Here is a 14540-nt window from a genome sequence, read left to right on the forward strand (position 1 = left end):
TGTACCCCAGGGGATAAAAATATATGTTTATAAAAAATAAAAAATTAAAAAAAAATAAAAAATAAAAAATAAAAAAAATAAAGCAAGTAAGAATCTCTTCAATATTTTAATGCTATGTAAGGCAAAGGAAGGGGGACAAGAAACTAAGTTTCCCATAGCTTGAAGACAACTGCAACAGAAGATTGAAACTCTGTAGTCCCAGTTCTAATCTTCCAACCTCAATAATTACACAAGGTCATAAGAAAGCTTAACCCCAACCCCAAATAAAAAGAGTGAGATGAAATCTTAAGTCTGAAAAGGTGATCCTATTTGATTATATTCTAGAGAAAAAGCAAATATTGTCTCTACAGGACAATTTCAAAAAAAAAGAAAAAAGAAAAAAAAACAGTTTATGATGATAAACTATTACATGTGATATCATACCTGTTTATAATAAACTATTACCTATTACACTTAGAGGGAGGAAGGGGGGTGGGATGGTAGAAGGAAGGAAGGAAATTAAGAAAGGTGGGGAAGGAGAGAGGAAGACAAAAGGAAAAAGGGAAAAAAAAAAACTCACAAAGATTTCATTACTTGAATAAACAAAAATAACCTGGCAAAACATGGAGAAACTAAATCTCTGGTCTTAACCCTTCCATAAGAAATGTAACACAAGACATTTCGGTTCTCCCTCCTTAAGACAGTTAGGGAAAACCACTTAATCACTTCTAGACCTAGAAAGGTTAAACATTTTAAGCTGAAAACTACTTCTCAATGAAAGATCAGCACTGATAAGAGATCTTTTTATGACTCTTTTGATTGAGAAACAATTGTTGAAACAGTAGCAATTTATAGCAAAGCCAGAAGTCATTCAGAATAAAAGGCAGTATTGTCAGTTTCACCTATGACAAACATGAATACTTGCTCTGTAATAGTAACATGCCCGTGACACAAGGAAGTGAAGGTGAAGGTGGCAGAAGAAATCTAACTTGATGAATAATGAGACAGAAATCTGAAAGTCACCCACGTAATCATCAAAGTTGAATGTCAAACAATATTTGGTAGTGAATTCAGGTATCTCAGAAAAATCAGAGAAAAGAAAGACTGAAAATATTACCAAAAAAAAAAAAAATCCCCCATAATTGTCCCTTTATATTCTCTGTGAAATGGTGTGGAGGAAATTCATAAAATGATCATTTTCACACAAAACATCTTCCTTTTCTTATTGAAGTAAATTAGAAAGAAAATAAAATTCAAGAGGCACACGTGCTAGGAAGTGTTATTTCTCACTAAAAAAAAAAAAACACCAGGGTAATCAGATGAAATAACAGTATTTCCTCTTTAATTCTGTCCAAATCCTTTCTTTTCATATATTTCTCTAAGGCTTTCAGAAGAAAATGACATATTAATACTTTGGGTTCTATTACTTATTTATAAAGAGGGAAAGAATATTTTATGTAATATTTTATATAACTGAGTTTAGCAATTGCTTTTTTATTAAGTTGACGATCTTAAGTGAAGAGATCACCTTTATCCAATTAGACATACTAACTGACCAGAAAACAATCAATGTATTTTGCCAACTCACAAGTAGTCAGACAAACTAAAAATCAGTGGGCTCTTTAAGTATCTTCATTCTCATTAGTGAATTGATTTTCTAAGCCTCAATGTCTTCTGGATGCCTGTTTGTCCAATCAATTCTGTTAATTACTTTTCAGCTCTGACCTTGGCTGTCTATAGGGTATGCTTCAATGTATATCACCATACTTTCAAATCCAAATGCAAGTGTGAGGATATTTTGCAATAAGTCAACAGGACCACAAATTGATACAATAATGGATTTAAAGGTAATTTCAAAAAAGCATAAGCTTCATTCCAAAGAGTCTTTGTCACAAAATCCATCGAATATAGACGGATGCTTCTTGGCCTATGCCATTTTGATGTAAAAGCTGTTGATTAATAAGTCTCATTTACCTGATTATGCGTTTAGATTCAAACTTTGCTTTTAGTACCCAGAGACGGTCTCCAGGCAAGTGTTCAGTTCATTATCAGTTTAAAAGGCTGCCTGCTTGTATCTTAAGCTACAGTAAATACATTTCCGTCTGGTCTCATCATCTCTAGTGTCTGACATTTTGTAACAGAGAGTTTTGAAATCATATTTTATGGCAGCGAAGCTGTTAGGGGAAATTTATTGACTTAACAATCCCATCCAGCATCTCCTGTCATGTGGAACTGTCCCCAGTACAAGGCAGATTAGTGAATGTGAGCTGCTTCAATTTGGCCCAAGTGTCTGGCTAAAGAATTTTCCATTACATGGGTGGGTGAGATCAACTGAGTTTGGAACCATTCAATTTATTCTGTGGCAGCAGCAAAGGAGACTACAAGAGTGACTAGCGAATTTGAGTACATGCTCTTCTATTCAAGTTTTGATGAAGTAGCAACACTGAGATTATAAACTGTTATTACTCAATTTATATTTTAAGTAGAGCTAAGCATCTGCACTGGTGAGCTGTCTGATGTCTTTCTCCCTGGCAGATTCTGGACACGGAGATGGTAGTTAGAACTCCACATAGAGAGACTAGTTCATAGTATATGTAGTTGGCCCATGTGCAGGGACCCCAAGTTTCTATTAAATTATCCCTCTCATGCAAGGTTAATGAGGATGACCAGGGAATGTCTGGAATTCACTTTTAAATAGTACGCTCTACCTTGTTCAATCTGACAGTCTGGAGACTCCTTTTACTACCCATGTTGCACATAAAAGGTGAGATAAAAGCAAGAAAAAATTGGTTGAAAAAAACAATACGAGTACAGTTGTGTTTGTGGCACCTCCATATTTGCAAAAGAGTTCCAATTTTCCACAAATTATCTGGAAATTCATAGGTTTATGCTGAACATAAACAGAGCTTTAAACTTGCAGTCTTGTCAAAAAAAAGCAGGGCAAAGAAATGGCAACTCCTTTTAATGACAAGAATTTCCTAAACTTGAAAATGGAATTTATCATTTTCATGGAGAGTTAATGGTGATAAATCTGTACCTTGCTATTCTACACATGAATCTTATTTAAAACAAAATACATACATTTGAAATTATACTAATATAAAAGAACAAAATCATTATTTTACAGCTTTAGGTTGTATTTTGAAGAACGTAAATTGCATAGATAGTATGTGAAGTTTATCTTAGCTGTTAACGTTTTTGTCATTTGACTGCATTATTTTTATAATGATCCCATGAGGTCTAAAATGTCATAGTAAGCCTCTAAAGTATTTGTATCACACAAGCAGTAGATATTTAATAAGTGTTTTTTGTTGATGATTAAAATATGCTTTAAGAGGAATTTTCATTTCTGTTATGTGTGGAATTAGTAAAGACAATCCTATAAATCAGTGAGATTTCTCTATTTAATTTAAAGTGAGGATAACATTTTATTCTATAAAATGAAAGTAATTGCCTCTAATTATCATATTCAATGCTATTAGTGTCTTCTAAAAATGTTTACCTTATCAAAATCATATTGTTTCCATTTTATAGAAAAAACTATAACAAATCCTGAGAAAGTATTTATGATGAACATCTTCAAGGCTACACAGTGACTTCTGACCTAATGAGGGTTAATCTTAGATTTTTAAGGAACACAGATTTTTGAACTGGAAGGATCCTTAAAAAGTACCCAATCTGAATGCCTCATTTTATACATGAGGAAAATGAAGAGAGATGTTATAGAGCAAATAAGTGCCAGATAAGATAGTCCTTATGATTCACAAATGCAAGTGTAATTTATTGTTTCAAGAATAGTCTTAGTTATTTTCAAAGTAAAACTTACATGGAGTATATCCCCTTGTATTCCTTCATAAGTATATTTTATTATAGATCACCAAGGGTGGTGATTTTACTTGCCTTGGCTGCATTCAGAAAGGTTTCTGGATTGCTCACATTGTTTATCCATGTCATAGTATTTGAGATATAAAATATACAACCTATGCCTATTTGCTGCATCTTAATAGGACAAAAAAGATGCAAAGTTTCACTCTGAAATAATTTATGGACTTTTATATTGCATAAATGTGTATTTTCATATGTTTCCCAAATAGCTTATAAAGCAACACCAACAACCTCCCATTATTCTCCCTCCAACATATAGGGTACTCCTTTTTACATGTAATCCAAATGACAAAAAAAGCCTTAAAATATCTTAAGCCCCAATCTACTATTACTGCTCAATCTAGGGGTTTGTATCATCTCTAGTATGTTACTATGCATCCATACAATAGATATTTCGCTAAATGTACTAATATACCAAACCCAAATAGTTCATCTCTTCAAAATGAAACAGGAATTTACAAATAATAATGTGACACCTATATGACCCATCCAACCAATGACTTCATGATGTCTTTCTTTATGGAGAGTGGTGTCTTTGTTCCCAAAACATTAGCAGCACAAGGTAGAAAAAAAATTTTTTTTAACTTGAAACACTTCAAACAAAATATCATCCTGGGAATATATTAATTTCTTTTTATTATGAAAATAATGGACCTTTTCTTATTACTAAGGACACTCTAATCAAATAAACATTTTCTTGTACATACCATATTCATAGAAGCATCTTCCTATTTTGTACAGTTATTTATCAAAGTATCAAAATTTTTTCTTCTGTATGCTCACCTGATCAGAAAAGAAGTCACTGTTATCTTCCAGGTATTTACTGAAAGGGTTGGGTTCATAGACTTCCTCCTCTTTTCTCAGTAATATTTTGGATTTTACAGGTACTGGGCGAATTACTCCAGGCTTAGTCTTCATGAATGTTAAATAAAATTTTGAAAAATAAAGAAATAAATGGCATTAAAATGAATGAATATGTGCACTGTTAAGTCATTCAAATGTTCTCACAAAAATTTTTAATTTTTTTAAATTTTAAAATGATTTTACCAATACATAAAAGCAGCCTAGAAATCAAATGATTTTCACTAAGATGACTTTAAAATTAACTGTTACAGCAATTAACTAATAGATATCTACTATCCCAATGTTCAAAATGCAAAAACCTTCCTCATTTATCTAGCCAAATGTGTTCCTATATCCTCACTGGTCATTCAGTCAACAAATACTTCATTTAACAGATATTTATGGAGAGTGGCCTTAATGGCAGGCAGCTTTCTTATTCTGGGCATGGTAGGAGAGATGAATTTGGCACAAGCCACCATGCCTTTAAGGTTTTATTTTTCTGGAAACCAACTCGCATGTCCCAACATCCACAGAGCTGGCCCCCAGAAACCAGGTTCATACTAAGTCTGATGAAACCAGCGATGGCCTTCTGACCTAAGAGGGGTGGTTAGAGTAAGACTTTCTCTTCCAAGAATGTGGAATAGGAATTCAGACCACTCTGCAATTACTTGGGAAGATTGAAATTATAATATGTCAATTTGCGAGCTATGGGAAAGCCTCAATTTGCCATACAAAGCAGATCAGACGAGATCAAGAAAGAGAGCAAAGTGCATGGGGAGCCTAAGGAGGAGAGACACTCAGGGGCTTTCCAGAATGGAATTCTAAAACATTCCTGGGGCCCCGCTGATTTTTCGTTTCCTGAGGCTCCCTAAGAATTTCCTTTTCTTTCACACAAGATCTCCTTATTTTTAAAACTTACAACTTCTTTAACTTGCAACCAAAAGAGTTTTACCTAACGGACTAGTCATTCAAGACTCATAAGCTTGTACCCAATGTCAGTTTGATGAGAAAGAGAGAGAGAGAAATCTACTTGGGGGCAATTTCACAGTGATGTTTCACAAACACCAAAATCTCATTACACTGTAAAATGTCACAAAATGATTGATAAGTTTACAAAAATACCCCAAACTAGAATTCAATAAAAAGTTGTGACACTCGTCCTGGTTAAGCATTTTGCTGCAATCATTCTTCTCAACCCCATTTCCTTTCAGAAAATAGTAAATTAGTTCTCCTCAGTAAATGCTGATACTCACAACTTAAGCCTTAAGGGACTACATCTATCTCTCTGCTCTATAAACCACCTGATATATTTTGAGGCTTGAATAAATGCTACTCTGCAATACTTTCTTCAATCGCTATTTTCCCAGTTGTCTTTCATATTTATGCCAACTGGGGAAGGAAAGAGTGAGAGAAGTCTTTATTGTCCCCAGGCTAAGAAATATCTCCTACTTAAGAAACTCTTATTTCTCTCAAGAGGAAAAAAATGTGCAAGTAACATCCAATTATGTATTAAGTCGCAGAGTTGAGTATACATATGAGAGCAGTACCCTCCAGTAAACTCAACACAAGAACAAAGTGTAGGCAGCTACTGATTTCTATAACCATCTATACTAAGGGAGATGCCTGATATTTGGGTCATGATCTTAAGTTGTCCAGATTTCCTGTCTCTCTTCCACTCAACTTCCTGTTTCATTTCCCTTTTCATCCCCTACTCCCCTACCTTCTCGTTCTTTCCAACTCCTTTGTGTGGTAGGAAATCAATACAGCTCTAGTACCCTGGGCCTACCAGGTTTTAAAACCAACATGGAGCTTTCGGAGCTAAGTTTGGTGGCAGTATGCAAAAAGATGAAAGCAGAGAGGAGAAGTCTAACTCAGAGCACTTGATATGCTGAGAATCCCTCTGCCAGAGCAACATGGCTACCTGACTGATTGTATTGCCAGCAGACTGATGATTTGGGTTATCCTCACCTGGAGACTTTCACTCAGATCTTCTCTCCTGGGTGAGAGACCCAGCAAAGAGACTCTTCTGGATATTCAGTATCAGAATCAGTTACTAATGTTTCATAATTGTTTTTGTTCTAGCCTTTATGCTCCTTAGTTCCTATGAATTTCCCAAATTTGGTGGTTGTCTATTAATTTGACAATAATTCTTTCCCAATTTCCTCTACTCTACTGGATGTTCCACATGCTCTTTTCTTTGATTTTGTTCCTAGGCTTGGTCTACCTGAAGTCTCTGAGTCTCCCTCATTCTAGTTTGCCCAGTTGGCCTTGGTATAGTTGCCCTGATTCTTACACTGTATTTATCTCCTCTTCCTCCAGTCCTATTTTTTTCTCCCACACCTTCACTTGTTGTTACTCAGTAGTATTTTACAGACATGGAAGCCAAATTACACACAAGAAGACTAGGCATAGTTTGTCTTTGACATGTTCCTATTTCGCATCCTATGAACTTGAACCATAACCTCCACACCTAACTATTTCTCAGTAGTCAGGATGGTCAAGTTGGAAGTTAAACACTAGTGGTCCCATTCTGAACCTCACACATGCTCCATTCCACATGCTTTGAAATCAACTTCAAAATCCTTGAAGATTCATTGCAGATAACACCATCATTCTCCTGTAGATCCAGATTCTATATCTTATCTATATGCGATCAAGCTCTATAGTCTCTATTGTAGGTAGATTATCTCATCAATTCCCTATAAACAACCCTGTGAGAGGCTTAGAGAGAATAAGTCACATGCCAAAGCCAAACAGTTAATATAGGAAGAAGTCAACGTTGAAATCCAGTGCAGATCCATTAATGGAGCCCATGATTTTAACTACTCCTATGCCTACTGCAGACACAGACAAACAAAAGACAGAAATTTAAAATAATTTTTAAATACCCACCTCTATAATTTCCTCTGTCCAATCAATTGCAAAGCCCTAGTATTTTTATATTTGTGATTCTTTTTAAATTCACTGCTTCTGCTTTCTTTCTTTCCTTTTTCGTAATTTTTTTTCAGTTTTCCAAGATTCATTTTTTTTTAATGCACCACACCCAGTGCTTTATGCAATATGTGCCCTCCTTAATACCTACCACCAGGCTCACCCAACCTCTACCACCTCCCTTCCAAAACCCTCAGTTATTTCTCAGAGCCCACAGTCTCTCATGGCTCATCTCCCTTTCCGATTTCCCCCAACTCACTTCTCCTCTCCAATTCTCAGTGTCCTCTGTGTTCTGTTTTATTTCTAATGTCCATTGCCACATCCTTGATGTTGGCCAATGTTATTTCATTCAGTATCAATTTACCTTTTTTTTCATTAGTCTTACTCAATACAGTTTTTCTTTACTTTAGCATGGCATAAATGTTCCTGCAAAAGAGCACTCCTAAAACACTGTAGGATATGAAGTTTTCCTATTCGATATACACATCCATAAATCTTCCCTTCACCTCTATACTTACACATATGCACCCTACACCATATCCTACATCATAAAGGGCTCTGTGGTTTGCATGGCCAAGACATCAAAATTTGTACTGATGTCTCTCTCCAGACTTGGTTAAAAATACACTCACAAAAAACAGCATGATGTTGCTGGGAGGAGAGCAAACAGGATACAGATTTTAATTTTTGCACTAGTGTTAAAAGACTGTATGACCTTGAAAGAGCTGTTCAACCGGCCTGGACGTTCTGTTAAAGGATTATAATTGTCCATGATTAGGTCCTTTAATAATGAATAATGGCACATTTTATTATTTATATTCCTTTCCTCTCAGGTATCATACCACAAAGAGTTTTTACATAAGTCTTGTTTCTGCATATTCAAATCCATCCCCCAAACAAGGGTTCTATTTTATAGAACATCTATAAAATAGCCTAAGTAAAGCAACTGGTGCTGTTGCTGGTACATGCAAGCAAGGCTTCCCTGGAATATTAGTTAACTTGCTCTCTGCTCTTCCTAATTCCCGTTACTAATGTCAAACAGTTATGTAATCTACACTTGTTGAAGACTAAATTGCAACACAGAGTAAACTAATGGATATCCAAATAAGATGTCTTTTAGCACCTTGCCACTCAGAATGGGCTATGTAAACCAGTACCATCAGTGTCACTTGAGAACCTGTTAGAAGTGCCAGATCTCAGGCCCTACCCCAGACCTACTGAATCATAATCTGAGTTTTCACAAAATCCCTAGGTGATTCATGAGCACTCCACTAGAACTCTTTCCATTTAAACACTGTGCCGCCTGCCTAAAGATAGATCTTCCTTGGTCTGCCATTTTAGAGACATCTGTTCAACCCTGAGATTCTGCCTCCAGACTAAAAGAGAGGCTTTAGAAGAGATTGTCTATTATTGGTTTCTAATCTACATTGTATCCTTGCACACACCCACTGATATTTTCAAACTTGAAGTAGACCTTTGTTCTCTCATTCTGGTAAAACTCATTGGCTAGGTTTGTGTACAAACAAAAATAAAGGAAATTAGATGAATCAAGTTAGAAGAGTCTGTTAAAGAGAGCTCCTGTTAAGACTGTCATTGCAGCAACAAAACTAGCCCCAACTGGCTCTTCTTTCATTTTTATCTGCTATGGAATCCATAGATCCAGCTAGACCCATGACTAATACACACAAATGTTATTCTTATGAGGCCAGGAAAAGCAACTCCCTAATTTTCTTACCAGCCTAAATGGGGAAATAAAAACAGGCAATGACTCCCACAGTTAACACAAAAAAAGCACAGAAAGAATGACAAAAAGTTTCTCTAAATGCCAAATTTCAATTCATCATGATGAACCTACTGAGAACGGACCTACACAGGATGTAAGCAATCTTTGAAGTGCCCCAAAGACAAAATAACCATTGTTTTGGGTCTCGGAAACACGTCTATCAGACACTCTCTGGAGCCATTTTGCCAGTCGGACCTCGTCTATGTCAGGAACTATAGTGTCTATAACCCTTGTTCTCAGACAGCTGGCCATTCAGTTTAGTATACCACAGAGTAACCTACACTAGGAGTCAAGTCATGTCACTTGAATCCTCTCAGAGCTCTCTAATGCTTCACTTTCTCACTTAGAGTGAAAGCCAAAACCTTTGTCATGCCTGTGAGGTAATGCCTAATCTTTCTGATGCCCAACGAGGCTCTCCCCTCTCCATCTTAACTGCTGCTACTATCCCTCTCACCCTCTCATGCTTTCCATCCTAGCACAGACACCATGATGCCCTGTGCCCTGAGAGTTTGCACTTGGGCTCTTTACTTTTTCCAGAAGTCATTTCTCCCTGGAATGCTGATATCCCCTTACCTCCCTTATTTTTTTTTTTTTTCCATAGAACTTATCACAATCTGACATTTGTTTATGTGTTTATTGTTGTTGTTGTTGTTGTTGTTGTTTTCTCCACTAGAATATAAGCTTTGTGAGGCCGGAGATGATGACTTTGTTCACTGTTGTATTTCCAACACACAGAACTGTATCTGGATCCTAGAAGGTGCTAAAAAAATAACTGAAGAATGAATAAATTAATTGACAGGCAGAAGCAGCCCAGGATGCTGGCTATTATCCAATATGGAGACCTGAAGAAGTGTTGCTTGACAGCTTGGTGTCCCCCATTACTTTTTCTGGATTAATATTTTTATTTGGGTATAACCCAAGAAGAGAGAACTCTTCAGGATAGAAGATCCATACTATCTTTCCCCAAGAGAGGACCAGAAGACGGAAAGTGGGTTAGTGACCAGAAAACTGGTCACTCTACTCTTAAGAGTAGAGGCTGAAATTCCCATCTCTGATGGATATAAGAATTCAAAGCCAGGGATCAGTTCTTTAGGGACTTACAAGATTTTAAACTTCTCCATTAAAAAAAAAAAAAAAAAAAAAAAAAAAAGTTGTTGCTGCTCCCCTTCTTTGCTTATGGTGATAAGCAATACAATTTTTAATACCAAAAGACAATGATATCATCTTCTTTTGTAGAATTTAAGAGTGGGGTGGGACTAAAGATATCACATTTATACCTACTGCTAATCTTGAGGGAGAAAATGTCCAAGAACATATGGAGTCCCTAGAGGCTGGTGGCAGGTTTCAATGGCCCACACAGGGCACTGGTCTGAGGCTGCTATTAATTTGTGTTTAACTCAATGAGTATACACTTATGCTTCAACAGTACTACTCAGGGGCACCATAAAAATAAATATTGTTTCTGTCCTTTGGAACTTACAATCATAATTCTAAGACAAGTTGGTACTGCCTCTGGCTGGAGACCAAAGTTGAAAATTAACTGCCAGCACTGACCTAGAGAATCCATTATCAATATCTTAAAATAATAGCTGCTGAGAGCAACCCCATTCTCAAATTAGTAACTGCAACTAGTGGACTGTTTTTAATTGCCTTTAATGACAGTCATAAGCTCCACAGTGGTTGGGATGAGGGAAGAAAAGAAATAAAGAACAAGGTGTCAGTATTCATGGATTTATTTTTATCTTTTTAACGAAATAAAATGTAAAATAGAAAAGCAAGAAAGTAATAAAACACTGGATATAGAAACCTTGGTGAGCGGCTAGGAGTTCTACTAATCTTGTGATCCAAGAGCTTGTGAAAATACCCCATGTTTCTTTTACCCATTTGCTTCAGTTTGGTCTTTAGTCCCCCGTGTTTTATGTATATACATATATATTTTAGAATTGCTGTAGCAACAAGCTCATAGAAACTCAAAAACATTCTACTAGTCAAGACTAAAGTTGACAAAAGCAGTATGCTCTAAATTATTTAGCTTACTTACTCCTTCAATTTATAAGCCTTTATTAGATTTCTTTCTTTCTCAACAAACAATATTATATACTTGAAGCAAATATGTAAGTATTTTTCCCCTCCAATAAATATCTCAGACTTCAAAACACTCTAGTGCAGAGCAAAGTTACCAAGATTGAGGAGGAAAAAAACAGATTTTTATACCACCCATTAGCTATGGGACTGCTGTAATATGCATGACAGAACTTTGTAAAGGAAAAACAACATGAATATGAAAGGGGAAAAAAAACTTGCCTTTTTCCTATTTTTGCATTTATAATATAGAATATTGATACTAAATGATCTGCACCATCCAGGAAAGTACCTACCTGATATGCTTTAGAAAAAATTACAGTTACTATGATAGCTGTATAAAAACAAATATATGGGAGCCCCCTGGGTGGTTCAGTCAGTTAAGCCATTGCCTTCAGCTCAGGTCATGATCCCAGGGTCCTGGGATCAAGTCCCTCATCAGGCTCCCTGCTCAGTGGAGAGCCTATCTCTCCCTCTCCCTCTACCTGCTGCTCTGCCTACTTGTGCTCTATCTTTCTGTCAATTAAATAAATAAAATCTTAAAAAATATATATGTAGTATTTCAATTCTTATAAACCATATCCCATAGCTCAAAAAATATTTGGTGGAACATGTACAACACAGGTTGGTTGAATTGAAATATTTCTATGGTTAAAAGACAATAGTGTGATTCAAACCTCAGGAGATATATATGATGAATGCTGTGGAACTTAAGTATGTTGTGTCAAAGAAAACTGGTCAAGGACAAACCACCCTTAAACCTGAAGAAGACATCAATTCTACACAAAAGCTTTCAGGGCTGCATTTTCTGAACAACAGTGACCTCAAGGGCCCTTAGAAAGATGACTCATGCCCCACTAAAGCAGGACACATCAGTTGGCATTCAGAACTGGGAACAAAGTATCTGAAAGCTTACCCACTCTTCTTTATAGTGTTCCAGTAAGCTGCATTTTGCTTTTACCTGTATGTAGCCATGTGGCTTGTTTTTTTAACCCATTGTTTTTCCTCTCCAGATTCAGTATTCCATCTCCCGCAACAATGAACATTTCGTAATGGCATTAAATACCAAACGCAAAAGTGAATGTCTTCTAAACAAGGTTCCCCCATCTACCCCCAAGGAAGACCAGTGCTTACCCATTTTGTTGAACCTCATCTATTTTCTCATCCAAAGAAGAGGCCCCACCAGCCTCTGTTAACAGTGGGATGATTCAGTTCAGGAATTAGAAAAGCTCTGTGAAGGTACCACACCTAGATCCTAGATCCTTCCTTTCCTTTTGCTCCCCTTGTTATGTTAAGTATAGTACTACTCACAGTGGAGAAATCTCTGTACCCAAATTCACCCTACCTATTCTCCTCCTCTTTCATAAGTGCATCTTTATAGGCTATGGGAAAATGCTAGCACCGGGCCCCCATGGGAGGTACCCAGAGAAAGTCGTACTTCTGAAGAGGCCAAATTTCCTAACTCCTTCATCAACATTTTCTCATTCTTTTTTAATGATCTCAAGTCTATATATAGATTTTTTTTTTTTGAAAGTCACACAAAAGTAACCACTACTGCTGTGGTGTTAGGCAATCTATTTAAACTATGAACCTCTATTTCTTTATCTGAAAAAATATTACCTCAGAGATCATTATTTCTGAGACAAAGACCAACAAACTCAAGTCATTTAAAATGGAGATAATTATCTCTGAGATAATATTTCAGAGATCATGTGTGCAATAATAACACCTCCCATATGCACAAGGCTATACTGGCAACTTCAGATCCTATGATACATGAGCCTTGCAATACCCCTACAGGTTGACTGAGTAATTATACCAACCTCCCATTTTATGGATGAGTATTTCCAATACCCTCGTCTCTTAAGTTCCTTTCTAGTTTTCACATCCTGTGGTGGTGTCTAACAGAAGAAGAGAAGCTGAAGCACAGATTGGTGAACTGGTATCACATGGAGGCCCAGATTATTCTATTATCCTGAGCTCGATACTAAATAGTTTGGTTTCCAGAGTAAATGATGGAGATTTCTTAAGAATAAGGTGCATGGTCATATTTCTTTTGTTCTTTCAAATGTTGAACTGGAACAGTTGCAAAGTTAACAAGCGAATGGTTTAGCCAAGTTGAAAAGAAGAAAGTATGAAAATATTATATACCCTTAAAAAGCCAAATGTCAAAGGCAAAATGGTTTCTATTTTAAGCTTGTGCTACTACAGTGATCTATCTTGGATTTTCACTTCAACCAATTTATTATATTTCTCCCCAAAAACAGGACTAAAATAATTTTAACTAACTGCTTATTTTACACAGAACAGAGTATTTACTTATGTAATTTAACTATAATCTATCATATGTTCCCAGTAATTTTTATGTGCTACACACACACACACACACAAACACACTATTCAACAAAAAGCAACGTATTATATCAGAATTACCTATTATATGGCATCTATCTGTATGTCATAAACATGTGCATACACATACACATATGTATACCTAGTTTCATTTTTCATAGTTATTCTCACCCAAATTATTCAGAACTTAACCTTGAAGAGAGTTTGAGATGACAAATATTGGAAATTCATTCATAGAAAGGAAAAGATAATTTCATTCATTTTTATATTACTTAAGAGCAAAAACATCATAAATCCTTAAAGAAGCAAATGTCATACAGCTGTCCTTACTTACAATTATTTCTATTCTATTCCATTCCCCCGTAATGAAAAACAGGGTTAATGCCATGAAATAGAAGTCAAAGTGATTAAACTGAATAATTATATCAATCCAGATGTTCTTTTTTTGTGTGATAAACTTGCTTGATAGTAATCCTTTCACAAACTGACCTATATCTCAAGGGAATTTGAGGATTAAAACTTAATTTAAAACTTGGTTAAGATATTCCTTGAACTCTTTAGAGAAAAATTCTAAAGCAAATGCAAAGAAATTATCATTAAAGTCAGTCAAAGCAATGCTTTGCATTTTTTCTCCCTAAAGAACACAAACTTAGAATTCACAGAATTATTTTATTAGTCAAGAAAA

At 35.8% G+C, this 14540-nt stretch overlaps 1 protein-coding gene across 1 annotated transcript in view; it reads right to left on the reverse strand.

The window, feature by feature from the left end:
* MLIP (muscular LMNA interacting protein) overlaps positions 1-14540 on the reverse strand; it is a 171901-nt gene that overhangs the window by 52380 nt on the left and 104981 nt on the right. The window contains exon 11 of the mRNA XM_059399037.1: positions 4648-4776. Coding sequence (XP_059255020.1) covers positions 4648-4776 — 129 coding nt within the window. The remainder of the gene's footprint in view (positions 1-4647; positions 4777-14540) is intronic.

The sequence above is a fragment of the Mustela nigripes genome, chromosome 5 (genome assembly GCF_022355385.1).
Source record: "Mustela nigripes isolate SB6536 chromosome 5, MUSNIG.SB6536, whole genome shotgun sequence".
In the NCBI taxonomy this organism is placed as follows: domain Eukaryota; kingdom Metazoa; phylum Chordata; class Mammalia; order Carnivora; family Mustelidae; genus Mustela; species Mustela nigripes.